The sequence below is a fragment of the Haliaeetus albicilla genome, chromosome Z (assembly GCF_947461875.1).
Source record: "Haliaeetus albicilla chromosome Z, bHalAlb1.1, whole genome shotgun sequence".
Lineage (NCBI taxonomy): Eukaryota > Metazoa > Chordata > Aves > Accipitriformes > Accipitridae > Haliaeetus > Haliaeetus albicilla.
In genome coordinates, this window is record NC_091516.1 from 35,964,965 (window position 1) to 35,992,079 (window position 27,115).

Consider the following 27,115-nt stretch of genomic DNA (forward strand, 5'->3'; position numbering starts at 1 on the left):
ATGGATGCTTGTAATATGTGGTGAGTTTTCAGGTGTTTGTGTATACCAGATTGCCCATCTGGAAATTTGTCATTGCCTTATTATTTACTCACATTTTTAAAAAAGTTATGTATTTTTGCTCCATAAGTATCTGTAACAATGGTTATAAGAGCTTTCGTGAATTTTAAGAAAGAAAATGTGTGATTTCTTAAAAAAAAACAGAATTGTTTTTCTTAAATACAGTTTTATGAGGGAATTGTATCAGAACAGAGGTTGATTTCATCAATCAGCTAGCTGCCTTCAGATGAAAATGTCACTTAACCTACTTATGGAAGCTGTAAATATAAGAAATAAATTGTAGGTGCGCACCGAGAGCTAGTTTTTGTTAGGCAGGTTAGTTTCTTCAGCTCTAGAAGATTCTTGTAGCTGTAACTTGTTACATGGTCTCCTGGGGAGTTCTGATAAACTGTGCTTGGCATGTGCTTGAATTAGTGTTCATTCAAGTTCCATTAGTTATTTGAAAGATAAAATGGAAGCATGTTCTCTGAGAGGAGAATTTTAGGCAGTATACTTTAAGAGTAAAAATGGAAAATATAGGAGAACAGTAGTTAGAAAACACAAGACTTGGAAAATATGCTTTAGCTATAATCAGTTTAACCTACTATCAAGGAAACAGCTTAAAATAGATGATCAATTTGAGGACTTTAAGGCCTACTTCTCTAAGATGCTGTTTTATTATACACATTCAAGGGAGGGGGGAAAGCACTTATTACCTGTATTTGAAGCCTTAAGCATACAGAATAATTCAGGAGTAGTTGGAAAAGGTATAGATGAATAATGTAGACGTCTTTAGGAAAACTGTTGCTTTGGTTTTGTATGAGTTGGTAGTGATTTTTTTAAAAAACTAGTAAATGCTGATAAAATTCATACAACTTGAGAGTTCAGTTTAGGGGGGGCGGTTTGTTGGGGGGGTATTTTTTTTTTTAATAGTGTGGGGTTATATGGATCATGTTGTCTACTGTTGAGGGGGAAAAAAATGTTGTTCTTCCATTGTTTTCCAAAAAAGTTAGAATAATGTTTTTCTTAAGCCATCTGAAGAGAATTGTACAGTGTGGTAAATTCATCTTGCTTTGAGGGCCAGGATTATCATACTCTAGTTGACTGGACTACCTACATATTAGTGGAATTAAGTGTTAAGGCTTTTAACAGAAGAAATAAAATACACCAACTTGTCAGTGAAGTTGTAATTTAATTGCCAGTGTCCTGGGGAATTAGGGGAAGACAAAGCAGAAAGGTTTCTTTTCAACCAAATCTTTCTCTTACAGCAGAGGCATTAGCTCAATCCCCAACTCTACCAGTGCAGAAAAGATCACTTTGTAATACTTTCCACAGAAACAAGATCACTTTAAATCACACTCTCTTCCCTTTTCCTGTTTAGCAGAGGAACTAGATTCCAGCTTTACAGGTAGACAGATGTTAAATGTAATATAAATGGAGAGTTTTAAAATACATGCTTGCATAAGCTGGGTGTTAAAACAGGTGATCTGGAGAACCTTTTGGTGTTGACACTTAAACCTAGAAAAGTTAGCTTTTGTTTTAGAGGACTAGCAAGACCCAGCCTTATGTATGACTGTTTTGTAGGGAGGTGCAAATCATATGTGTAAGGCTGAATTACAATGATTTTTCATTAAAAAAAAAATAATATTAACAATGCAATGTATTGCTAGTAGAACTAGCTACCATGAGGAGTACTTGTGCTTCTGAGGGCTTTCTAGAAACAGCTATATTTGTAGAGAAGCTCAAGATGGATTTTGCAATACTTAGATCCTATTAAAAACAGCATGAGAGGGAAATGCTGAGTTGCTGAAAAATTGGGGCAAGTGTTCAGTGCATTGTTCACAGCTGGAATATTTGGCCTCTAAAAGGATATTGACAATGCCTGAAGCATTTCTAATACCAGTAGGTTTTGTTGTCACAGGTTGCATGCCATGTGGAGTAGAAAAAGTCATGTCTTAATTGTAATAAAAGATACTATTGGAAGTAAGAAGACTATAAATGAGAACAGTTCCTGCTCTGAAAACTTCAGCTGTAGAAAACAGGGAAAAAACTCCTGTGTAGCTAGTAGTCATATACTTACATATCTATTCTGTTTCAAGAAAGGAATGAATAGTAACCAGGTCAGAAAGAACGGTATTACATGATTGCCTGCCGTCCCCTGCGTACGTGGAACAGTAATGGATTTCCTGTAGATCTACAGCTGATAGCCTTAATTATTTTCCTGACTTCAACAATAAAATAGGAAAACTTTTTGCTCTTTAGAAATGTTGGTTATCTTACTCATTCTGTATACCTCAAGACTGTCCCTCGCTTAATGTATGCAAAGTGTTTATCTGTCATATGTGATAATCATATTTTGAGTTCAGCTATAGTAGGTAAAGCTTTTTCTGAGTTTAGAGCTGTTCTACCTTTTAAAGCCATAATGCGAAGAGCTCACTTGAATTAACCAGACTAGTTCTTTCTCTTGCCGTACACAGTTGTGTATGGATGTATACATGTGCTTGAAATTCATTCTGACCAGTGCTTGTCTTCATTAGCTGTATTCCTAATTTTTTCCTCCTGAATAGTGAGGAAAATCAACTATTTTCAGTAGCATATTCACTCATAAAGGGAGAAAGGCTGGTGAAATTAGGGCTAGCAAAGTGTTTGGCAGGACTTTGCTGCTTAACAGTATTAACTGATTTTGGTCGATTTGCAGAATTTGATAAAATTACTTATTTTAAACTGGAGGGAAACTTAAACAGTTCCAAATCCTGTGCTGCCTCTTTAGTTCTTAAAGTTGTGGCTAGTAATATAAGATCAAGTGTATGAGCTGTTGTGTTTTATGTGTTGTAAAGGAAAATACTGATCTCATTTAAAGTACAAATGCAATAGTTTGGATAGCTTAACTAATATTTTTAAAACATTTTGTCTTATAAAATAAGAAATTGAAGTCTCCTTGCTTATATGTGCCCTGCGTTTTGCTGTTGGCAGGCTAAAACTGTTGAATACTTAACTGAAAATGATTTATGACTTGTTAAATATCAGTTAAAGTTTTCTGACAAATGTGGTTCGTTACTGAAGATTCAGTACTTCACTGCAGTAAGTGTTTGTGAACTAAGTTCTGCCAATATGTTAGAAAGCATATTCACCTTTAGACTTTCATTAAGGTAGTGGCCGATGAACTGAATTTCTGCTATAAGCTTTTTATTAATTTGGATGGCCTAATGAATTTAATTGTAAATGAGAGGTCATTGGGTGAAAGGTGGAAAGGGACCACTGGTTCTAAAACTTTGTGGAGAAACATGTGTCCTCTAATAAAATGATGGAAAGGACAGTGTGTAGGAGCTGGTCAAAATACATTGGTGTAAGATTAGGGATTAAAAGTGGTTTCCTTTTATTCCATTTTGGACTGGTGGGATGATAATGTGGTTGGGAAATGTTTCTAAAGAAGGCATTTAAGAATTCTGTGGTACTTGGGGACTGTGGTTTTGTGAGTCTGCCCATGGTTCTGTTTATGCTGGAAGCTACTGTGTTCAAATTTGGGAGGGCTTGTTTGCAATTGGTTTTGACTGCCTGAGATCAGCCATTGAGACTTGTATCTCGTATTCTGGATGTATGCTTTAAGCTCTTTGGAGTGAACTTCTAATAAAACTTCAATCAAAATTGCTTAATTGTCTTCATTATGATGTAATTAGGAAAAATAGGGGGGTTTTTTTTCAGCAGAAAGGAACTGTAGCTTTCTTGATCCAATACTTTAACCTTTAGATCAGAGAGGTGAAACGGAAATGTATGAAGAGTATCTGTATCTTTGATAAGGACAGAGCATTTTTTTACTAAAAAAAACTAGTGAACTACTAGTGAATTGCTGATAAAGAACTTCAACTCTGAACAAATAAGCACTGGGCAATTTCTGTTCATGCACACTTAGCAAAGACCCCCTGGGGTTTGGCAGCAGAGCTACTTAAGTCCCAGTGTTATGTTTTCTTTGTATCCAGCATTGTGTGGGCCAGATAGGATGACAACCATAATTGGGTAGCATGTTGTTTGTTGTGCTGCTGAAGGTGACCAGTGAGACTTTTTCTGTTTGTATTCTGTGTTCTGCTTTATGCTTTTTTTAAAATGGTTTTGTTATTGACTGAAATGCAGAGTTTTTCAGGGGTGTTGGCTAGAAGTTTTATTTGTGACAAGTAGCCCTCAGTGAGAAACCAGAAACCACGGAGAAGCGTGTGCTGCAGCTAGTTTTGCAAACAGGCTAGGACTGAAAAAAATGCTGCAGTGATCCCAAGAGAGTATTGGTATGAGGAACTATGTAAAAAAAGCTGAGGAGCTGATTGAACTGGTCGTTGTCAGATGACTGGAGGAATTTTTCTATAAAGCAATGGTAAAATTACTTGTGTAAACACAAGGAAGACTGGAGGTTGAAGTCAGGGAGAAGGATAATGCAGAAAGAGTATAAGGCAGTGCTTGGGAAGTAAGGTCTTCAAAGTTTAGAAAGAAGTGAAAGACTTCTTGGTTTGCTTTAATTCAGTTTTCTGGATTGGCAGATGTCAATCTACCATAGTTTCTAAAGCTAAGTGGTTTTGACAGGTAAGGAGACCTAGCCAATCTGGAAGGGTAACTGATGTGTAATAAATGTGGGCAGAGCCAGGCAAGCTAGGTGCTGACAGTGGCACAGACTTCTTAACCTGATACCCTCAACAGAAGTGCTTGAACGTATGTATGCAGTATAAACAGTCAGTTCTGTTGTGTGCTCGTTAAGGCTTATCTCACCTCTCAAACAGTTATTTTACATGTGCTTAAAATGTTGTGAAATCTGAGAAGAGCAGAGCTCTAAAGAACATGGAAAGAATTAATTGTGTTTTTATAAAGAAAGCTGTATGTAATTAGAGCGAAGCAAATGTGATGGGTGCACGACTTGGCCTTTAATATTTGTTTAACTCCCATTATATAGCAATGCATTTTGGTAAGTTCCAAGGATCCAACTAGGGAAAAAAATTCATAATGATTTACATGCTTTATAATAAGAGAAAAAATTTCCAGAGTTCTGTGGAGTCTTAAAAAAAATAAATTAAAAACTTATCAAGCAGTGTCTGTATGCAAAAAAAAGTTGAATTTAACATTGATATTCCAGGGTTTGATTTCAGAATTATACCTTTTTAGATAAGGTTCAAATGTTTTCAGGATGCACTGCATTGTATGCCGCTTCTTTGCTTTGTGTGCAGTTTACACGTTTTTTGAGCAGGTTTTTTTTTTATTGCTCTGAAATAAGACATTAAACTAAAATCTAAACAGTAGTTACATTGTTATCTTGGAGTTTCAACAGCTTGGGCTACAACAGTTCATATTGCAGTTCTGTAATTTGATAGTAGGCTGTGTTTTACAGTGTTAGCACAGAATTTGCTGAAATAAGATCAAGGGAAAACTGTCTCATAGTTTTAACATACATGTTGTGAAGCAAGCTTCTCTATCAGATTTCATTGATTAAAAATCTATGTATTGGGGTTCTTGTTCCCACTCTTTCATTTAACAGCCCTTACTCAAAAGAATCTGAAGTCATAGTTCTAGGCAATTTTTAATGTATGAAGTGATTCTAGTATAAACCAAGTGATGAAGTTTCATTATAAAACTTTTACTTAATAATATCCATGTCAAAATTGTCACTCTTAATTATTTGGCAGTTATGTTTTGCTGCTGCATGAAGTGTTGATGACACTGAGGCATAATGTCAAGCCCCTGAGAGCCTTTATGGATCTTTGTGTTAAGTGGCAGAGACATCCAGTTCAATTTCATAACTTCTGGGTGGCAGTGTGTGTAGGGTAACTGCTAATTCTGTGTAGTACTTAACTTTCTTCTTACTGTCTAGTCCTGGTGCTCTCTAAAAGTAGTCCTCTAACCCTTTGTGAAGCCAGCCAGAAAATAGATGTGGCTCGCTTAAAAGTGCCTTAACTGTTAACAAGTTAAACTTCTGATCAATTCTATCCTTCATCCTTATCTGATGATCTTAATTTCATGCTAGAAAAGAAATCTCTTTATGGGAAGACTTTTTATGAATTGATCTCATAGCTCTCTAGACTTCTAGAGTAGGGTTTCATTACCATAACTGCACATTAAAGCTTCCCACGCAGTGGTTTCTTGAACTACTTGGACAAATATTGGAGAGTTAATTATGGAACTTCTTACAAGTTATGTTGAGATTCCTACCTAACTTTTATATGCAGGAAACTGTAGAAGATACTTCCAGGTCTGTGATGGATCAGGCTTCAACTTCTACTTTTTTCTTTTCCTGCTAAGAATCTTTGGACAATTTGTTGTAAGAGCTTTTATCCTGCCCCACTGAAGAACATAAAGACAAACTATACTGGTACAACCTGGGGCTTTGTAACCCTGAAGGTAAATACCAGTTCTCTTATGAGGTGCTTATACATACTTAATATTTTAAGTCATGTGTTCCAATGCACTGAAAATACTATCATCCACATGAAAGGTTCTGCAAAGGAAGAAAGCCAGGTATTCTCTCTAAGGGGTACCCGAGTGGCAGATGAAAACAATAGTATTGTGCAAACAGATAAAGATTGTATGAAGATTGTTGGGAAGGAACTGAGAGGGAGAGAATTAATATGAAGGGCATACAGGCTGCACTACAGTATATGTGCCTAATTTTTGGCTGCTATTATGGTCAAAAGTTACTGCTAACTATCTGTAATAGCTGTAGTCTAGATTGAGAAAAAAAAAAAAAAAAGAAGGTAAATTTAAATGTATCTAAGGTACTCCTGTGCTTTCACTGTGCAGATAGCAATCAGGCTCTGCCAGGCTCACAGCTGACCTGCTAGTTAAGTCATCTGGCCCACTGAGTAAAATGCTTGATATGTCTAAATGCAATGCATTTCCTGGAGAATCCCTTAGAACTGTGTTTAGGGTATGCCACTTATGGAGACTGTTGCTTTTTGAGGCCAGAATCCCACATTCATGTTGGATATAGAGTTTGTACTATATGCTGAGGGCTAGCATAAAATATCAAGCCAGTCAGATGAGAATGACATGACATCACTGTAATTTTTAGTTGACCAGAAGGTCTGAAATAATCCTTTGATTGCAGTAGGATTTAGAGGCACTTCAGAAGTGCCACACTGGTATATTTCTAAAAAGTAGGAGTTTGATTCTAGATACCTAAACTTTCAAAAAAGTAGTTCTTGCTATCAGGAGAGACTTAGCGTCCTTCAAGGCTTAATTTCTATACAGCTAAACTTCAATGATCAGTTTCACTGATGTGGCACTAGTCAGATCCATCGATTGATGTCTTGGGTTGGAAAAGGTTTGGGAAATGTCACATTTTACAGTTGGTTTTTCACCTATGGATTTTATTTATTTTAAGAATGCAATGCATACTTCTGTGAATGTTTAAGGCGAACACCCTACCCTTCATTGTAGGGTGCTTAGAATTAATATCTGAACTTGATCTCTCTCCCAGTAATCCAGGGCTTTTCAAGCCAGCAAAATATGTCCAAACAGGATATAGTGTGTTCTTCCTGTAATTTAGAGCAGTGTCCAGGATGGTGGTGTCAAATGTGATTTCGCTGGGTTTGGGGGTTTTGTTTGGTGTTTTTCTGTAGAAAGTGAAAAATCTTGCTTGGTTTTTTTTGTGTTCCAGGCTATTGATGGATGGGTGCTCTAATGCAGACAAGAACACACTAAACTTCTGTAGCTTGCATCTCTACAGTAACTGTGTAAGCATAATGGTAGTGTAGACAAGGCTAAAAATTATTTATAAGCTTTTGGAGGAAATAACATCTTTTAGCATTTAACCTGTAACAATTTTTTAAAAAATCAGAATAGGTGCATTCTGACATGGGGGCTAAGAACCCTGCACCCTCCTGCTCTCTTTACTGGTGCTTTTATTATAACTTAGAACTGTAGTGTGAGAGCTCTGAAAATTAGTCTTGCAAGATGATACTCTGATGTTGGGAAGGTTGTCATTAAGTCCCTGAAATTAAAAAAGATAAGCAAGTGTGTTTAAAATACTGTTTTATAGTACTGGCTCTGATGAAGTTCCTACTGCTGCCTTTACAAAGTGGCTGAATTATACACTGTCAGAGTTTATTTCAAATTACATCTGTTGCAAACATAAGAGTTCTTAAATGCTAAATTGGATTAAGTGAGACAGACTACTTTAGATATGTGTAATGAGGAAAGTGTAGTGGAAATAAGGAATAAACTATGCGGTTGTCTCAGTAACAGCTACATTTTGCTAATTCAAGAGGAAAAAAACCAAGCATAGATAGGAAACACTGGAAACTATACTTTCAGGATTTTTCTCTGTTCTCTCCTTTTATTTTTTCTTTTTTCTTCTGTGTAAGAATTTTGAAGGCAGTCTTCAAGAGTTAACATTTGCATGTGTTTGTACTAATGCTTCAAGTTAATGAATTTTAAAAAAAAAAATCCACGTTTCACCTGAAATACCGTTTCTGACTTTAGTAGAGGTATGTGCTGAAAGATGGTTTAAACAAAACTTGTTCAAACTGTTGCCTGAGCTAGAAGACTTCTGAAATTCTGAACCATTGGGATAATTCTTCAAAATAATATTATTGTTGATAGTTGCTCTTCTACTATAGCGAGTGTTTCCAATTTTTTTAGGATTCCTAAATTATGACAACTTCCCTGGTTTTGTGCTATAATACGAAGTTCTTGTCTTCAGAACTTATCAGCAAACCCTTTTTTGCTCTATGTTATGGTAAATAGTCTGTCTTATTTATTAAGGCTATAATGTTTTGATAAGTTTTATAAATACAAAATGCAGTGCTGTCTTTTGCATTCTATATGGTTAACACAAAGTTAAAATATAGGAGTTTGCTGAAAGGTTAAACATTTTTATTCAGTTCCAGAGTCATCATAAGGTATGATAGCCTGATCCCTAGAGTTCAAGTGTATGCATGTGCTGCTCCCTCTTTAGCAGAAACTGTATGGTATTTGCAGTCCCATTCTCAACAAAAGTCACTTGAATAGACACCCTATCAACAAGAGATAGTTTGCACAAATTTCAGATTCTTTCAGTCTTCTGCTGAATAATCTGCAGTTGCATCACTATAGCATTGTAGCATGAAGGTAACTTAGTTTTATTTATGTCTTTATCATAGAATCATAGGGTGGTTTGTATTGGAAGGGACCTTTAAAGATCATCTAGTCCAACCCCCCTGCCATGGGTGGGGACTTCTTTCACTAGATCAGGTTGCTCAAAGCCCTGTCCAACCAAATACATGTGCATTTGTGTGTGTGTATGTTTGTATATATGCACACATGGTTGCATGCCAGTGCTGCTTGTTTCTGTACAATTGTAGACAAATAACACATCTATGGTTAGAAGAAAAACTGCAGAGGCTATTGTAGCAGAGGGATAGTAGTACTTGATTTGGGATCTTTCAGCTCATAAATCCATAGATAAAATGTATCTATCGCTCTTCCTGCTTGTCAGCTGCAAATCACTTCTATGTTCAGAGTTTCCATGCTGTAATCTTTCTTGTCAGACATCAGATGTTACACACAAAATTCTAGTTATAGGATAAAAAAAGTTCTTAATAACCAGTATGCTTGTTGAGCCTGTAGGATGCTTCAAAACAAATTTGGAATTTGAGTGGCTGAATTCTTATATCACAGGAAAGTGTTTGGGGTTTTTTTATCAGGGAAGGGGAAAAAAAGTAACACAGACTAAAACCAGGCATATATTTTTATTCCCCCTTATTTAGGAGATGTTTTAACATTAAGATTGCCTTTGGGGAGAGGGGGCACAGAAGACTGGCACAGGATCATCCTTTCCACCCATATGGTAAGAGTTAGGGAGTCTAAACATATATGCTTCATCCATGGTTTCAGCACTAACAACTGAAACATGTACCAGCAGTTCTGAGCTGAGTTATGGAAATCAAAATACCACTTATCAAGGAATCTCTTAAGCTGATGCATTTCATTTCAGAATGACTCCTTCCACAGAAAATTAGCATGATCTGTTGCAACATGCTGGTTGTCCGCTGAAAAACTACCAGTGCAAACGCAAACTTCTAACGGGGCAGTTGCATGCAAGAGAAATGTTTTGGATACCAAAGCGAAAATGCTTGAGCCCACCAGGTGGTGCCAGAAGAGCTGCTTACGGGTGGCTCTGAAAGCAGGAACAGACCTCCTAGCTAACATCAGAGGGTGTGTAATCTGCATTTGCAGCTCTGTATCTGAGAGATAGAAGCAACGCATGCTATTACCTTCCCTCTCCTTCCAAACTTTTACCCCTAAAGCAATGACTTAGTGGGTTTGGTGCCATTAGCGTTGATTATCATAACTATTTTTGCGCTACTAACATCCTTCTTCCATGGATAGCAGGGTCATGAAGCTTTCACTAGAACGCAGCAGACAACATTGTGCTGTGTGTTGCAGTGAAATGCATGTAATTTGGTGGAAAAACAAGCATGAATGTTAATAAAGTTAAGCTAGAGAATTGTTTTAGGTGGTTATGTTACCTGATCAGAAAGTAACTCCCAAAACACACTATGTTTAGAGAGGAGACACTGCTTTATTCTGTGCAGGGTGCAAGGTGGAAGATTTCCACAAATCGAGCACATGTAACTGAGGTTTTCAGTCCATACTTATACACTATAGTTAAAACACCACACCTGTCTAATACATGTTCTGCCTAACTATTGCATATTCGTTATGTTGAGCAAGCATTATGTGTTGTTCCCTTGAGCAATCATCCCAGAGTCGTCTTCACCTGCTCAGGGGTCTCTGGTGGTCTTTGGTGGCCCTTTGGGGAAGAATACTCTTTTGTCCTTTTAAGGTCGTGCCTATCTGAGGACACCAGGGTCTTTGTTTCTCTTGCCAACCCCTCCTTTCTGAAAGCCGAAAGAGCATGTATGTCCGTTATTGGCAAGTCTGTGACTCTTCAAGCATCCTCTATTGTAAGCAGAATCTTAAACTAGATAAGCGTTACCTTGAGTACACATAATCTAAACAGTCCTTGAATAGCAAACATACCACACTTCTCATGTTTGGGTTTTTTTTTTCTTTAAACTTATCAACACCGCCTTACTAGTTAATCAGCCTTTTGAAGGCTTGAGGCAACGGTTACACTTATTTTCATGGTGTTAAAAGCACATATAAAAACATTTTGAAGTGTCTAAAGAACTAAGTTTATAGAGGGCATTAAGCTGGTTCACAGTGAAAGCTGCAGTCTGTGTGTGCTGGGTTTCTTCCTTTTGCCTTTATACTGCCAAAATAATTTTTTAACACAGCTTTATTTTTTCTGTCTTAATATTATGTCTTCCTCCCTACTCTAATAGTATGATTGTACTATTCTTATTAAAACTGGTATGATTGACAATTTCTAGGGCTTGCATTTCTAGTCTAACATTTAACCTTCTGTGAAACACTCCGATATTTAGAATGCTGTCAGAGAAAGTAGTCGTCTAACTTCTGCATTGTTTTTTGTGTAAGTGAGCTGTGATCTAGGAAGGCTTGTAAAAACAAACAGCAAAACACCTGGGCTGGTGGGTAGCTGCAGCTGATGACAAGTGAAAAGAACGCCTGTCTTTAAGTGAAACCTGCAGCTGTGGTGCTAGTGACTTGCGCTGTCAGGTGCTGGGGAAATCGGTGCCGAACTGGTAGGCAGTGGCACTTCTGAAAGTTACTGGCAGTCTGTAAAGACTAGTGTAACTTGTTTTGGGTGTGTCACTTTGGATCCAGAAAAGCTGCTTGTGTTGTTTTTGCTGTATCTGCTGCTACCAATTACCCTAAAATTAGGGTATTTGGTAAAGAATTACCCTTAAAAAGTTGATTGTTTCATAAGTCATATACATCCAAACAGGGAGCTTCTACTCTTCCTTAACAGTATAGCTTATTGCTACTGCGTACATCAGAAGCATGTTTTGGGTTTGTTTTCCACTTTTATGTGGAACATGGCATTCTTTGAGACATGTAATAAAATTTGTTACAAAAGTTTTTGCATTTTGTGAGTTAATTTTTTTCTTGATGATTTTTCATATTAAAAGTTTAAGATATTTGCCTGATGGCATTAAATGTGTTGTTTTGTTCTTCATCATATTTAATAATTCTACATTTTATGGGTTTTGGTTTATTTTTAATCAAGTGAGTGAGTTACATATACTTTAAAAGTCAAAATGTTCTCAAAGTACATCAGTTTTATTTTCAGAAAATCAGGTTTTGTCCCTCAATATCTTAAGAACTGTCAGTGTGCAACTGAAATGTAAATTGAATTCAGAATGCTAGTTTTAGGAAAACTCAAGTTTCATTTGCTTTTAGCAAAAATCTTTGGTGGGGTTTTGAATTAGTAACAGTTACTGACTTAGTTTCTAGAAAATCAGTTTTAACTGCTGAATCAAGTTTTGACTTCAGTAGCCTTGTGTCCTTAGGTTCAGAGAGCACAGTGAAAAACTTCATTAAGTGCTAGTCAATGATTTGTGACTTTAAAAGTATTAGGAAATAACTTTCCTTTTTAGAGGTATGACTTCAGATTTGTGGCATAGTAATGACTGGGGACATACTATAAAAAGATAACTGGTAGAAGACCACAACTTTTGTGGTGTTTTAGTTATCTTTATAAACATAGTTACTTAACAACCAGTGAAATTAAAATATCTATATAGTACTTTATATTTTCGCCATGAATTGGAAATGATGGGTGAGGAATATATAACATACATAGGTGTTACGAAATATTTACAGCTTCTTGAATAACAGGTGAAAGGCTTATTGCAAAAGGGTATGTTAGTTTCTAAAGCTAAAGGTTTTTCACAGTTTGTGGTTTTGTGGTGGTAAGGTTGTTTGCTTTATGTTTTGGGGGGGGTTTGAGGAGCTGTTTTGGGCTTTGGTTTTGTGTTTTGGTTTGGGTTTTTTTTTAAAGTAGAATAATATAACACTAGATTACAGTTGATTCTCAACCAATAGCTCTCCTGGAGGAAAAAATTGGATATCTCTCATATGCATATGCTATGACTGTGAGATTGAATATGGTAGTATATCACAGCAGTGCTTTGAATTCAGAGTTTGTTTTCATAATCAGTGGTGCTTCTGTACTAATGTATTTTAATCCATAGTAAAACATTTTTTTAGTTTAGTAGAAAAAACAATCCTTATGTTGTGTTTTAGTAAGGTAGTTAAGCTAATTGCTTCCTATTATATCTTCAAGTGCTTTTAAAAAGTTGACTATTGTTGCCCTGGTGTCAATCAGTATTATTGTGTACACCAGTAGATTTCAGGAAGAGATGAAATGTGGAAAAACTAGTAAGTTCCTGTAAATGAATTTTTAACTTTAATTTCACGAATTCTTACAAATTCCTGACTCTGAATGTTTAAGTTAGCTCTTCCAAACATAGTAGGGAACTTTCTAAAAACTGCAAACTACTGAATGTTTGTCTCCCTATTGCTGTTTTCTTCCTAGGAGTATTCATCTGTGTTGCTCTAATGTTCCTAGAAGTTAATGGGTGCGATTCGTGGAAGAATTGACAAGTGTTCTTAGATGTAAATGCATTTTTCTGCGTAACATTTTTACCATACCTCAAGGCATGTCCTTGTATGTTCCCTTATTCAGTAAGGCATGAGCATAAGGTACACTTTTTTCCTTCAGCTGGGTCACTATTTAGGGCCATTCCTCTGTTTTTTAACCCCTGCACAACAATTGACAGCAGGTTCCAAAACTGAAGTAAAAGAGGGAAGACTGGTGGGGATTAACAGATACAGAGAACATGATTGCAGCAATGACATTTCTTAAGGAAATGAGGCTAAAAGGATGATCTGACCTCACTGGTCTTAGCTGTGTGTACCACTGAAGTAATGGATTAATCTGGGTAAAAATTTCCTCTCCAAAAATGTTAGTGTGAAATAAGTTAACCTGTAATTCTTAAGATTTTCAGGTGATCACAGGTGTATTGGGTTTGCACAGCAAGGTTTTGGCAGCGGCGGGGCTACAGGGGTGGCTTCTGTGAGAAGCTGCTAGAAGCTTCTCCATGTCTGATAGAGCCAATGCCAGCCGGCTCCAAGACGGACCTGCCGCTGGCCAAGGCCGAGCCAGTTGGGGACGGTGGTAGTGCCTCTGATAACGTATTTAAGAACAGGGAAAAAAACCTGCACAACAAACTGCAGTCCAACAGAGGAGTGAGAACATGTGAGAGATAATGGCCCTGCAGACACCAAGGTCAGTGAAGAAGGAGGGGGAGGAGGTGCTCCAGGCGCCGGAGCAGAGATTCCCCTGCAGCCCGTGAGGAAGACCATGGTGTGGAAGGCTGTCCTCCTGCAGCCCATGGACGTCCATGGTGGAGCAGGTGGAGAAGCCTGAAGGAGGCTTGACCCTGTGGGAAGCCCACACTGGAGCAGGCTCCTGACAGGACCTGTGGGCCTGTGGAGAGAGGAGCCCACCCTGGAGCAGGTTTTCTGGCAGGACTTGTGACCCCATGGGGGACCCACACTGGAGCAGTCTGTGCCCAAAGGACTGCCTGCTGTGGAAGGGACCCATGCTGGATCAGTTCTTTAAGAACAGTAGCCCATTCGAAGGACTCACGTTGGAGAAGGTCATGGAGAGCTGTCTCCTGTAGGGAGGGAGCCCATGCTGGAGCAGGGGAAAGAGTGAGGAGTCCTCCCCCTGAGGAGGAAGGAGCGGCAGAGACAAGGTGTGGCAAACTGACTGTAACCCCCATCCCCTGTTCCCCCTGTGCTGCTGCAGGGGGGGGGGAGGTAGAGAATTTGGGAGTGAAGCTGTGCCTGGGAAGAAGGGAGGGGTGGGGGAAAGGCGTTTTAAGATTTGGTTTTATTTCCCATTACCCTGCTCTGGTTTGATTGGTAATAAATGAAATTAGTTTTCCCCAAGTTGTGTGTTCTGCCCGTGATGGTAGTTGCTGAGTTAGATCCCTGTCCTTATCTTGACCCATGAGCCTTTTGTTATGTTTTCTCTCCCCTGTCCAGCTGAGGAGAGGCGGTGATAGAGCGGCTTTGGTGGGCAGCTGGCATCCAGCCGGTGTCAACCCACCACAACAAGTTTCTGTAATTCAGTCCTGAAAAAGACTTTAAAAAGTCGTCCTCACTTACCTGCCTCATGGAGAGGAATGTGATGACTAAATGTTTTGGGAATCTGATGCGTTTAGGTGTAGAGAATTCCCAAAAACTTCTGCAGATCTTCTATGAACCAATGACTTAAATGGGTGGTTTGAGCTGTCATTGCTGTGGAATCAGTGTTTTTGATACCCTTGCTGTTGGATTTTTTTCAACAGACTTTTTTTTTTAAACTGTTGTAAAGCAAAGTTATTCTGCCATGTGCGTGTGAGGGTGTTTTGTTTCTAATTAATGGAAACAGTTGATTTGTGCTTTACCTCTGGCAAAGGTAGTACAGTTTCTTCTAAGCTAGTAGTCATTCTTCCATTCTTCCCCGTACTAAGCTCAGTCGTTTTTAAGCAGCTTTCCTTCTGTAAATAGTTGACTTGCCTGTGAATATGAGGGAAAAGTAGCAGCCCTAGTATTTGTTTTGCTGTATTCTTGCCTGTATGCCGTCTGTTTGCTGAATGTTTTCAGAGTAGCAGCATACGAAGGAATTTCCTGTTGAGTACGAAAACAAGCATTAAAGTGAAACAATATTTTTATTGTAACCAAGTCAGTTAATGCTTATCTTAACCAAATCTCAAATCAAGCTACTTATACTTTACCTCTTCTGTTTTTCAGAGTACTGTAATTGAAAGGGCATCTAATACATTTGAGGAAGGACAAATTCATGATTGAATGGTGGATTAGTAAGTAGCTGTCTCATTCTAAGAGGAAGAAGATATCCTGAGAGTTGGGAAGAACTGGATTTTCACCCTAGTACAGCAGCTTTGCTGCTCACTTAAACACAGATGAATGAAGACCCCATTTGGAAAATCACCAGGTCAGAGGTCCAGAGCTGATGCAGGTGAGGAGCTTTTCTGGGTGGTTTTGATGGTTTTAGTGGGCAAAAAGTATGTTTACTTACAGATATTTTTTTACATATGTTAATAGTTTTATGAAGGCAATAACGTTCCTGTCTTAAAAGAACATTTACTTTTGTTACAGAAGCTGATGAATTGAAAAGGCATACATAAATTTAATTCGGCAGTACAGATGTACATATAAGCAGTGTTTAGTATAGTCTATAATATCAAAGTTTTATTAAAACTGTAAGTTGCATAAAATTCTAAAAAGGAACAAGATCAACGTTGTAGGATTACATTGCCATATTAAGGGGAGAATTTCTCTTGTTCATCTCGAAGTGCTGGAACGTACAGAAATTTATTCACCATAGATTTATAACTTAGTGTAAAACTCTATAGTTTTAAAGAAGCTGATCAGCTCGTAATTGTAAAAGAGAATCTCTTGAACTCACTAAAACAATGCAAATACTGTTGCTACTGTGTGTGTTCTCTAAACTGAAATAGGTTAGAGTATTCTAAAGCAACTTTTTATTCAGAGAAATGCAAAATATGAGTAAGCATTCATATTCTTATGACTAGTTAGGCTTATTCAAAGTTTTGCAGCTTAAAAGACTAATGAATCTCAGTCAGTCCTCAGCAATGTCAGTCTCATCAATCATCAGCAATGATGCAAAAAATGCATCAAGTGACCAATGAAGAGTTGTTCTGTAGGTTGATACTTGGTCCTGTATAAATTATGCTAGACTCTGCTTCAGCTGTAAATTCTACCTCAACTAGAGTGGTACAGGGACTAGAAGTTATTGTTTGCAAATTAGGAATTCTACAGGCCAGCAGTTTGAGAATGAAAAGGTTACAGATGAATGTTGTTCATTCTTGTGTTAAATTATTTGCTTTTTACTTTAACTTATTTAGGTAATGTAAATTGTTTTGTATATTTAGTCATTTTTTTTTCTGTCATGAAATTACTTTCAGGTTTTTCCGAGGAGGGGGGGGACAGTGCCCTTCCCATTTTGTGCTGCAGCAAAAGTTATTAGTCAGTGACCTGTGCGGGGAAAGATTTTGTAGACATATGATGCAGCATATTTTCCATCACCATTGTGAATTGGTGCTTTTATAAAAATCTCAAGAAACCAAGCAACTCTCATCTGTAATTGGGAAAGCTCAGTTAACTTTTAAAATACCCAAGCAATAGTCCATTCTGGTGCTTTCAAACACTCATCCAATTCATTGAGAACTGAAGCAACTCATACTGAAAAATTTCTCTGAAACCCTTTGGAAACTTTCAAAACTGTGTTTACCGTATATTAATGTTAATGTGCTGTCACAAAACATCTACTGATTTCAAATGTAACTTCAGCAAATATTTTTTAATAAATGTTTCAAAGGAGAGACTCAGTACGAAGGCTTAAACACTTGGTTCAATGAGTTTCATTCTGTCAACTGATGAGTTGTCCTTCCCCTTGACACTAGCAGAATACCTGTGGGAGTAGAATTGTATTTGTAAGAGAAAAGAAAGGAGAGCAGGCTTTGACCTGGTACTTAATTTCAGTCTTGTTGATTTCTAAGTGTTAACTGGGCACAGTGCCCAAGTTCAAAGAATTCAGACACTAGGTTTTTAAGGGAACTGTTAGAAGAATTTTATCTAATGACTTCAATGTGACATACAATGACCAACAAAACTGCAGCACAGATTTCAAGTGTCGTAACTCGAAACTTTAGAGAGTGATTACATGGCTAGCCTTTTTTTTCCCCTAAAAACCAAAAAAGTTAAGCTAGGATATTTTACTTAGATATGTTGAGAAGAAAATTTTGCTACCTATTTGGTTTTTTGGCTCTTAAAAGATAATAAATTCATAGATGTATTTCGAAGAGTCACATTTTCTATTATTTGTTCGTTATAGTTTGTCCTATAGCTGTCACCATGCCAGATTGTCATTAAAATTGACACACAGATTTCTTTGGATGCCATTTTTGCATTTTAATATCCCTGTACAACAGTTATAATTTGTCTATACTTTTCTCTGTGAAGTTTTTAATCATAACTGAGAAGTCAACTTATATTAATTTGATTAATGTAGTATCACTGTTGCTTAAATACAACCTATAAATCATGCACATTTGGTCTGCTTCAACTGTTGGCATGGTTGTGGCCTAGGCTTGGGTGTTGCCGGCTTTCAGTCTTTGGCTGTTATATTCTTGAGGAAGACAGCTGCTGACCTCCTTGCTGTTGTTGCTTCTCCTCATCATCATATATGGTGTGCTGAGGCTAGATAGCTTTTACTGCTTTTTTTTGGGGGGGTGGTGGTGGCACAGCATATGGAATTATCTGCTGTTTATTTCTTGATTATGGATGTGCATTAGAAAAGAGTGCAGCAGGCAGCTGCCATTAGGAGACTGCATAGCCCACTCTGCAATGAAGATTGGGCATGGGACTTCTAAAGGCAGCTAGAAAGAACATTTGTTTATCACAGTGGTAGTTCCACTGATAGTGGTCAAATTCTTCCTTTGAAAAGAATAGCAAATGCAGTAATTGAGTTCATCAGAGATTATAAAATTATTTGATGGTTGAAAGAGAGGCCTTGCAGTGTGATATAAATTAAAATTATAGCAAGTTAGTTGTTTGGGGTGGGGGTTATTTTGTTTTTTTTTAAAAAAGTGTCTCTAGGAGATAACTTTATCAAAAGCGCAACCAGGTACAGTGACAGAGTGGTTTAGGTGGCAACTCCCCCTCTTCTTTTTAGAAGGGAGAATTTGGTTATGAACAGGGAAAGAGATAGTCTTCCTCAGTTTTAAGGTTAGACGTTTATTTGCTAGGGAAGAAAGAGTTTTACTCCTGCAGTTGTGGCAGTGTTCTGTGCATTAGAATTAACTACATATCAGTGATCCTTGTGACTTTTTATAGACTTAAAGTAGTCATGGTGATCTTTTGGGGTGGGTTTAGGTTTTTTTTTCCTTACTTGGGAATGTTAAGGATTTAGCCTACTTAAGTGATTATTGAACTTCACAGTTACTTTATTTGAAATAATTAGTAATGACAGTAACAATGGGCGTGAGCATGACATCTGTTACCTACATAATGGGAGAAGTATGGGTTTGGTGGATTGGCTGGGTGGCTGCATCTAAAGAGTTACAGTCAACAGTTCAACATCCAACTGGAAACTAGTAACAAGTGCTGTCCCTCAGGGGTCCATACTGGGACCAGTGCTATTTATATCTTCATCAATGCCATAGACAGTGGGATTTAGTGCACCCTCAGCAAGTTTGCAAATTATACCAAGATGAGAGGTGCAGTTGATTAACTAGAGGGAAAGTATGTCATCCAGAGGGACCTTGGCAGGCTTGAGGAGTGGGCCCGTGCGAACCACATGAAGTTCAACAAGGCCAAGTGCAAGGTCCTGTACCTGGGTTGGGGCAATCCCCAATATCTATACAGATGGGGAGATGAACAGTTTGGGAGCAGCCCTGCAGAGAAGGACTTGTGTGCTGGTGGATGAAAAATTGGACATGAGCCAGCGATGTGCACTTACAGCCCAAAAAGCTGATTGTATCCTGGGCTGCACAAAAAGAAGTGTGGCCAGCGGGTTGAGGGAGGTGATTCTCCCCCTCTATTCTGCTCTTGTGAGACCCCACGTGGAGTTTTGCGTACAGCTCTGGGGCCCCCAGTACAAGAAAGATGTGGACATGTTGGAGCAGGTCCACAGAAGGGCCGTGAAAGTGGCTAAAGGGCTGGAACAACTCTCCTGTGAAGAAAGGCTGAGACAGTTGGAATTGTTCAGCCCAGAGAAGAGAAGGCTCTGGGGACACCTTACTGCAGCCTTTCAGTATTTAAGGGGGGCTTATAAGAAAGATGGAGAGAGACTTTTTACCAAGGCCTGTGGTGACAGGACAAGGGGTAATGGCTTTAAACAAAAGAGGGTAGATTTAGATTGAATATAAGGAAGAAATTTTGTACAATGAAGGTGGTGAGACACTGGAACATGTTGCCCAGAAGTTGTGGATGCCCCATCACTGGAAGTGTTCAAGGTCAGGTTAAGGACTTTGGGCAAACTGATCTAGAGAAAAGTCCCTTCCCGTAGCAGTGGGGTTGGACTAGGTGCTCTTGGGAGGCTCGCTCTTGGGAGGCTCGCTGATTTGCTAGAACTGTAAAAACAGTCTTGCACATTTAACAAGTAACTTTAACAAGATTTTTGCTGTGCTTTACAGCATTATTGATGCAAATATCTTATTTTAACATTTATTGCCTTCCTTTTTTAAAGACAGTTGCCACTTCCAAGAAACCACTTGAACATGTAGTGTTTCAGAACAGCTAGATACTTCAAGTGGAAAATTTAAGTCCCGTCTATAAAATTGCTATTATCTGGGAGTAGATAATACAGCATTAGTATAGTCTTTCTATTATTCATTCTTCCTCCTGATTAAAAGATATGGTGAAAACATGGAAATAGTGTACGAACTTTATATTTGATCTGTTAATCGTGTAAAATCATAAAATCGTGGGATTCTAGGAGACTCTTGGATCATATACAGGCTATAAAAAACTATCTGGAGGTATAGATAAACTGGTGTTTGCGTCAGGTATTCATATAGGGCAAAATTTAATGCGTTACCAAAGCTTTTTGCAGCTGACTTTGATTTCATCCTATTGTAGAGACTAATCAATCAGTAACATTACAGGTGTAGTGGCTTCTTTGGAAAAGCCAATTTTCATTTGTCCTGTCTGCCTACAAAGGAATTGTGTTTATTTGCGATAAGTAGGTGTAAAGGAAGAGGTACTTTTGATAAAAATATGTAGGCTTCTGAAATCTATCTCTACTGCACCACGTACTTCATAGTTCCATCTTGAGAAATAAAGGGTAGGATTGAAGATGGAGCAAAGAAAGAAAGCTAAACACTTTTTCACAACAGTAGGTAGGGTACATAGCTACAGCCTCTATGAGTTTGTCAAAGTATAGAGTTGCTTTCAAGGACATAGTTTCAGTAGATCAGCCAACTGTTCCTGTGCATGGCATGTGCCTGTCTCTAAGTGTATGGTGTCTCCAGTATAGGGGAATACAGATTATTTTTCTTTTTAATTAATGTTACATAGTATAATTGATTGTAAAATAAGTTGTGTTTACCCTTGTGTTTACACTTATATTTGGCCTTTTTTAGTCTAGTGATCATCTGTTTAATGCTGTATAAGTGAAAGGCATGGTCTTCTGGAGTCCTTCCTAGCAGTTATCTCCCAGAAGTACAGATCTCACCAAGCTGCATGATGGTCAGAAACAACTGTAATGCCTTTACTGGATTGTTTGAAAATGTAAAGTAATTTCTTTGTAAAGAGAAGAACTAGGACATATTAAGTCATACAAACTTTTGTAGTTTTTCCCCATTTAAAAGCAAGTGTAAATTGTTTCAGTACTGTCTTTCTGAACTAAGAAAAGAGATCCCACTCCTAGATGTGCTTAGGATTGCAGTGAAATCTTTTGGCAGAGTCAGAATTCCTTTTATCTCTGTACTTCTGGTCTACTTCAATTAAAAGCACTCTCTTCCTTCCCCAAACTCTTTAAATTGAGGTTGTGCAATACTAGGTGCGAGTAAGCATGTCAAAGTATTTCCTAGGTCCCTGAAAGTAATTCTGAAATAGCCTCCAGATACAGAATAATTCCTGTGGGATTACTTGTTTTACCAGAGAAGATTCTGAGACACAACTTAATAACATCCAGCTTTTGCTGCTTGTTGTAAACACAGGGGATATTGAGCTAAGTAAGATATCGGTGGTGTGTTTTGAACAGGCTATCTTATTTTCATGGGTTGCATGGAGGGTGCTGTCTGATGTGAATAAAAACATTGAAAGTAGCTTTCTCTGATCCTTCTCCCTATTCTCTCCTCCTATACTCCCCAGTTGAAATTACATGTATACTTCCCTTGGAGTCAACATCCTGAAAGAATGTTTGCTTTAGTGTGCCTTGTCTTCTCCTTTGTCTAGAGCAAAGTAGAAGTATTCAGGAACATGGTTTCTAGTTTCGCTGTTGAATTTTAAGGATCTATTATACGGACCTGTTATGAGCCTCAGAAAACACACAGACCACCTGACAAAGCTTAATTCTGTTGCTTTTGTCTGGAGTTGGAGTTTGTGTTCACTTTCTATTATAAAAAATGTGTTTCTGTGCTCTTATATAAGTGTCTGAGACATAAACATTTTCTCCTTCCTCAGCCTCATCAAAGTTTGAGTCTTTACTGGCTATTTCAAAGAAGACTAAAACTAATCCATTTACTTCATTTTTTGTTCCGTATTTATTTTTTCTATTTTTATGTTAAAGGGCAATTTAGTTGTAGAGAGTATTTTGAGTGTTACCTAAAATATGGAATTTCATGGAGTGTTCTACCAAGAACTTGTCTTTCCACAGTTAAAAGGAGGTAAAGAATGTGGATTTAAACCCAGTGAATGGCATTCACACTGTATAGAATGTAGTAACTCTCCTTTATTGTTCTCTAATTAGTATTAACATCTTTGAAGTGACATTGCCACTTGTGACCAAACTTTGCTTTACTGCAGAACACTTGGTACACAGATGTTTTTTTTCTCTTGAAAGATTTGCATGAAGATACTGCCCTTGAAATGTTTGGGATTTTTTAAATGCTTTTCTGCTTTGAACTGGACACAAGACAGAAAAACTAATGCTAATTAGGTTTCTGTCCAAAGCTGTTTAGATAGTACTGGAGGTTTCAGGAGAATTTATATAAGCAAGGTTACTGCTTTGTTACCTTCTGCAATTAGGTGAAGGAGATGATCAGCAATATATGTGTATGTTAAAAGTTAATTAAAAAATTATTTTCTCTCAAAAATATTTTAAGTCATTAAGATATAGCAATATGACATCATAGGCATCACTCATTAAAATGTCATGCGTTTACAAATAAATATCTGTAAAGAAACTCTACAAGCTCTTGGCAATTCTAAATTGGGAAAGAAGAGTCTTCTGCAGAGCTGATTTCTTGCCATATAAAGAGAAGTTTCCTGTCTGTTTTATTCTGTGGTAGCTTTACTTCTTCTGTTAATCTTGAAAAAAAGCAAAATACCTAGGACTTATGATATCCTCACACATCAGAAGAATTTTAGTATTTCCAATTCACTTTTTAATTTCTGTAGGGAAAAGAAAAACTGAACAGCATTTCTAAATATTTTTATTGTGAATTGGTTATAATGGGCTCTACCACTTCAAAGGAATAGTTTTTGCAGCCATTCAAAGACGACCTCGCATTAGCTGCTTGTAACAAATGTTTTATCTTGGCATGGGTCAGATGATACTCTGCAAGGAAGAGGTGATAGTTACAGAGGTGCTTTGGGGTCCATAGCTATTCCTCTGTGTGACAGGGGCTGTTCAGCATATTTTTAATATTTTTACCACTGGTGCTTTTGTCTGTTGGAACGTACCATCTTTTTAGTGTAAGCTCGTATTAGGGAAATGGTCTTTCACATGCTGCTGTTAAACACATAGAGGAGTTGTTTCGGGTTTGTGTGGTGGGGTTTTAGTAGTGGGGCAGGGGGCTGCAAGGGTGGCTCCTGTGAGAAGCTGCTGGAAGCTTCCCTGGTTCCAAGTCAGACCTGCCAGTGGCCGAGGCCGAGCCCATCAGCGACCTTGGCCGAGCACATCAGTGACAGTGGCAGTGCCTCTGCAAGAACAGATTTAAGAAGTGGAACCTGCAGTGGGGGAGGAGATTGGAATGTGAGAAACCCCTCTGCAGACAGCAAGGTCAGTGAGGAAGGAGGGGAGGAGGTGCGCTGAAGGAGGGGATGCCCCTGCAGCCTGTGGTGAGACAGCAGGCTGTGTCCCCCAGCCCATGGAGGTGAACAGGGGAGCAGCTGCCCACTTGCAGCCCATGGAGGAACCCCACGCCGGAGTAGGGGGATGCCCCCGAAGATGGCCGTGACTCCATGGGAAAGCCCGTGCTGGAGCAGCGTGTGACTGAAGATCGGCCTGTGGAAAGGACCCATGCTGGACAAAAAAACAAAGCTGTTTTTGTTCATTGTTTGTTTTTTTATATACTCTGTTAGGCTGAGATGTGTATATACTTGCCCAGTGCTGGTCTGGCTAGCTCAGAAAGATGTTCATTTGCACCCTTTTGATTAATGCAAGGATGAAAAGTTACACAGCCAGTTGATTCACTTAACTGTTGTAGCTGATTGATCATTGCAACTGTTACACCCATTTTCCTAGAACACAGACCACACAGGCCCCTGTTGTGTTAAGTTCAGCTTTCTTTTTAATAGTTGCGTCACTCCTTGTGTTTATCCCTGAGCTTCTGTATTAGGTTTGCATGGCAAGGTTTTGGTAGCCAGGGGGCTCCAGGGGTGGCTTCTGTGAGAAGCTGCGAGAAGCTTCTCCCTGTCCGACAGAGCCAATGCCAGCCGGCTCCAAGTCGGACCCGTCGCTGGCCAAGGCCGAACCAATCAGCGACTGGTAGCGCCTCTGGGAGAACAGATTTAAGACGGGAGAAGTTGCTGCGCAGCAAGTGCAGCCGGAGAACGGGGTAGCAAGAACGGTGAGAGATACGGCCCTGCAGACACCAAGGTCAGTGCAGAAGGAGGGGGGGAGGAGGTGCTCCAGGCACCAGAGCAGAGATTGCCCTGCAGCCCGTGGGGAAGACTGTGCTGAGGCAGGCTGTCCTGCTGCAGCCCGTGGAGGACTCCACACCGGAGCAAGTGGAAGCCCAAAGGAGGAAGCCCGTACTGGAGCAGGCTCCTGACAGGACCTGAGGACCATGGAGAGAAGAGCCCGTGCTAAAGCAGGTTTGCTGTCAGGATTTATGACCCCATGGGGGACCCACACTGGAGCAGTCTGTGCCCAAAGGACTGCCTGCTGTGGAAGGGACCCATGCTGGATCAGTTCTTTAAGAACAGTAGCCCATTCGAAGGACTCACGTTGGAGAAGGTCATGGAGAGCTGTCTCCTGTAGGGAGGGAGCCCATGCTGGAGCAGGGGAAAGAGTGAGGAGTCCTCCCCCTGAGGAGGAAGGAGCGGCAGAGACAAGGTGTGGCAAACTGACTGTAACCCCCATCCCCTGTTCCCCCTGTGCTGCTGCAGGGGGGGGGGAGGTAGAGAATTTGGGAGTGAAGCTGTGCCTGGGAAGAAGGGAGGGGTGGGGGAAAGGCGTTTTAAGATTTGGTTTTATTTCCCATTACCCTGCTCTGGTTTGATTGGTAATAAATGAAATTAGTTTTCCCCAAGTTGTATGTTCTGCCCGTGATGGTAATTGCTGAGTTAGATCCCTGTCCTTATCTTGACCCATGAGCCTTTTGTTATGTTTTCTCTCCCCTGTCCAGCTGAGGAGAGGCGGTGATAGAGCGGCTTTGGTGGGCAGCTGGCATCCAGCCGGTGTCAACTCACCACAGCTTCATGAACCTGTAGCCTGTGTCTGTCTCTGCAGAGCCTTTTCCTGTTGTAGCAGTTCATTGATCAGTCATATATGAAGTGTTTGGATTCTTTACATTTTCACATTCAAAAGGAAAACTTTTGTCTCAGATGGCTTTTTTGGCATTGTATACACACTTTATTTTTCAGTAATTCCAACATAATTTATATTGTAGGTCATGCAGGAGTGTCTGCCAGCATAATGAAGAAAAGAACTTCCCACAAGTAAGTTGTTAATATTTTTACTAAAGTGTAGCTCTCAATAACTGGAAGTACTGTTCCAGAAATGCATCTGTATTGCCACTCGCTTTGTTCTTGAAAATCATGTAGAGTAATATTCAGTCTGTGTATATGTGTAGAATCAGACTTTCGATTCTTTCAGGAGGGTGGTAGGAAAGAATGCCCCACAAATAAAGTTCTAAACACCGTTTTGACTGTTAATATGCAATTATCCTTGAATACAATTTTGTAATTCTTTCTGGAATTCAGAGAGGAGTTGCAAGCCAGAAATTAGCCATGTGTACTGTAGGATCTCTGTTCTCTGGCACAGAGTTCATGCATTGTCACCAGGCCAATAAAAACTGCAAAGCATGCTTACTGATAACGCAGTCTGGAAGTAATCTTAGAAATATCTAATCTTGTATTGACTACAACTGTAGTTTTGAAAAGGATTTTTCACTTTTCTAAAATAAAGAATATACTGAAATACTTCTGTAAGGAGGCTGCTATTTGTGTGTGAAGGATACCTGCTTATCCTACACATTCATGGCATGTATTTTTCCCTCTACAACACTTTAAAATAGTAGCGGCTGAACATTGGTGAGTACCTGTGTGAAAATAGAGGTAATGTTCTGCACATAATTGGTCTTAGTGTCAAACAGCAAGATGTAATATCTGGCTACATCTCTGGTGGGAGAAATCTAAGCTGCATATGTGTGAAACTTAATAAAATGTTACTAGTTGTATTTTAAGTGTAAAGTCCTATAGTGGTGCATCAATTGAAAGAAATTTGTTTGGCAGGTGTATTTTCCATGATTAACGTAGTTAATCACTGCTAACAGTGTTAACTGTTTCCCAGAGACAACACCTGATGTAAAAGTACTCTAATCCCTTCTACCAGCTCATCATTATCCATTCTTGTCTATCTTCATAGAAGGCAAAGAGAAACATTTATTTGTCTAGGGGCAGGTAGAGTTGGTTAAAACTTAATTTCTCTTGTTCTCTTTCAACCGCTCAGAGAAAGGAGTGTATGATGGGAAGACTATCAGAGGTGGGTTGCCTTTTGTACTTGAGGGTGGCTAGATTTGTCTTTATTGTTGTGTTGATATACACTTATTTAAATACCTTGGCTGTGAATTTGTTAGCGTAAAGGCTTTTATGGGGCATAAGAAGTTTTGATCTTAAGTGACATGATTTTGAGGCATTTAACTTAAGCATCCAGCTTAGTTTCATGTTAATTTAGCCAGGTTCAATCATTTATTAATTACTTAGTAAAGGGTTTTTGTGCCAACGAAGATGATTTCTTGTGTGCTGCTCACTGACTTGTCTGAGAATGAGGTAGAGTAGTAGAGAATTGTTTATATTTGTAGTTTACCATAAATGAGTAGGATATGAATGATCATGTAATAATATATGCCAATGCTACTCTGAGCCATGACGGTAGACCATAAGTTGGTAATGCATACTTTGTCACTGATTTAGTTTTTTTATTTAGTTATTCTTCATTAAAAAAAAAAGGGGGGGGGAGGAACAAGCCTGCTGGCACTCAAAGGCCATG

The 27,115-nt window shown here is 38.8% G+C and overlaps 1 protein-coding gene across 5 annotated transcripts in view; it reads left to right on the plus strand.

Moving 5' to 3' along the window:
- Window positions 1–27,115, plus strand: part of SPIN1 (spindlin 1) — a 56,088-nt gene that overhangs the window by 17,214 nt on the left and 11,759 nt on the right. For 3 of the 5 annotated variants that reach the window (XM_069776051.1, XM_069776050.1, XM_069776053.1), the window contains exons 2-3: window positions 15,721–15,946; window positions 25,515–25,563. In XM_069776051.1, coding sequence (XP_069632152.1) covers window positions 15,895–15,946; window positions 25,515–25,563 — 101 coding nt within the window. In that variant the 5' untranslated portion in view covers window positions 15,721–15,894. Of the gene's footprint in view, window positions 1–7,684; window positions 7,743–13,486; window positions 13,621–15,720; window positions 15,947–25,514; window positions 25,564–27,115 lie in introns of those variants that run through there. The other 2 variants (XM_069776055.1, XM_069776054.1) reach the window with 2 other exon arrangements.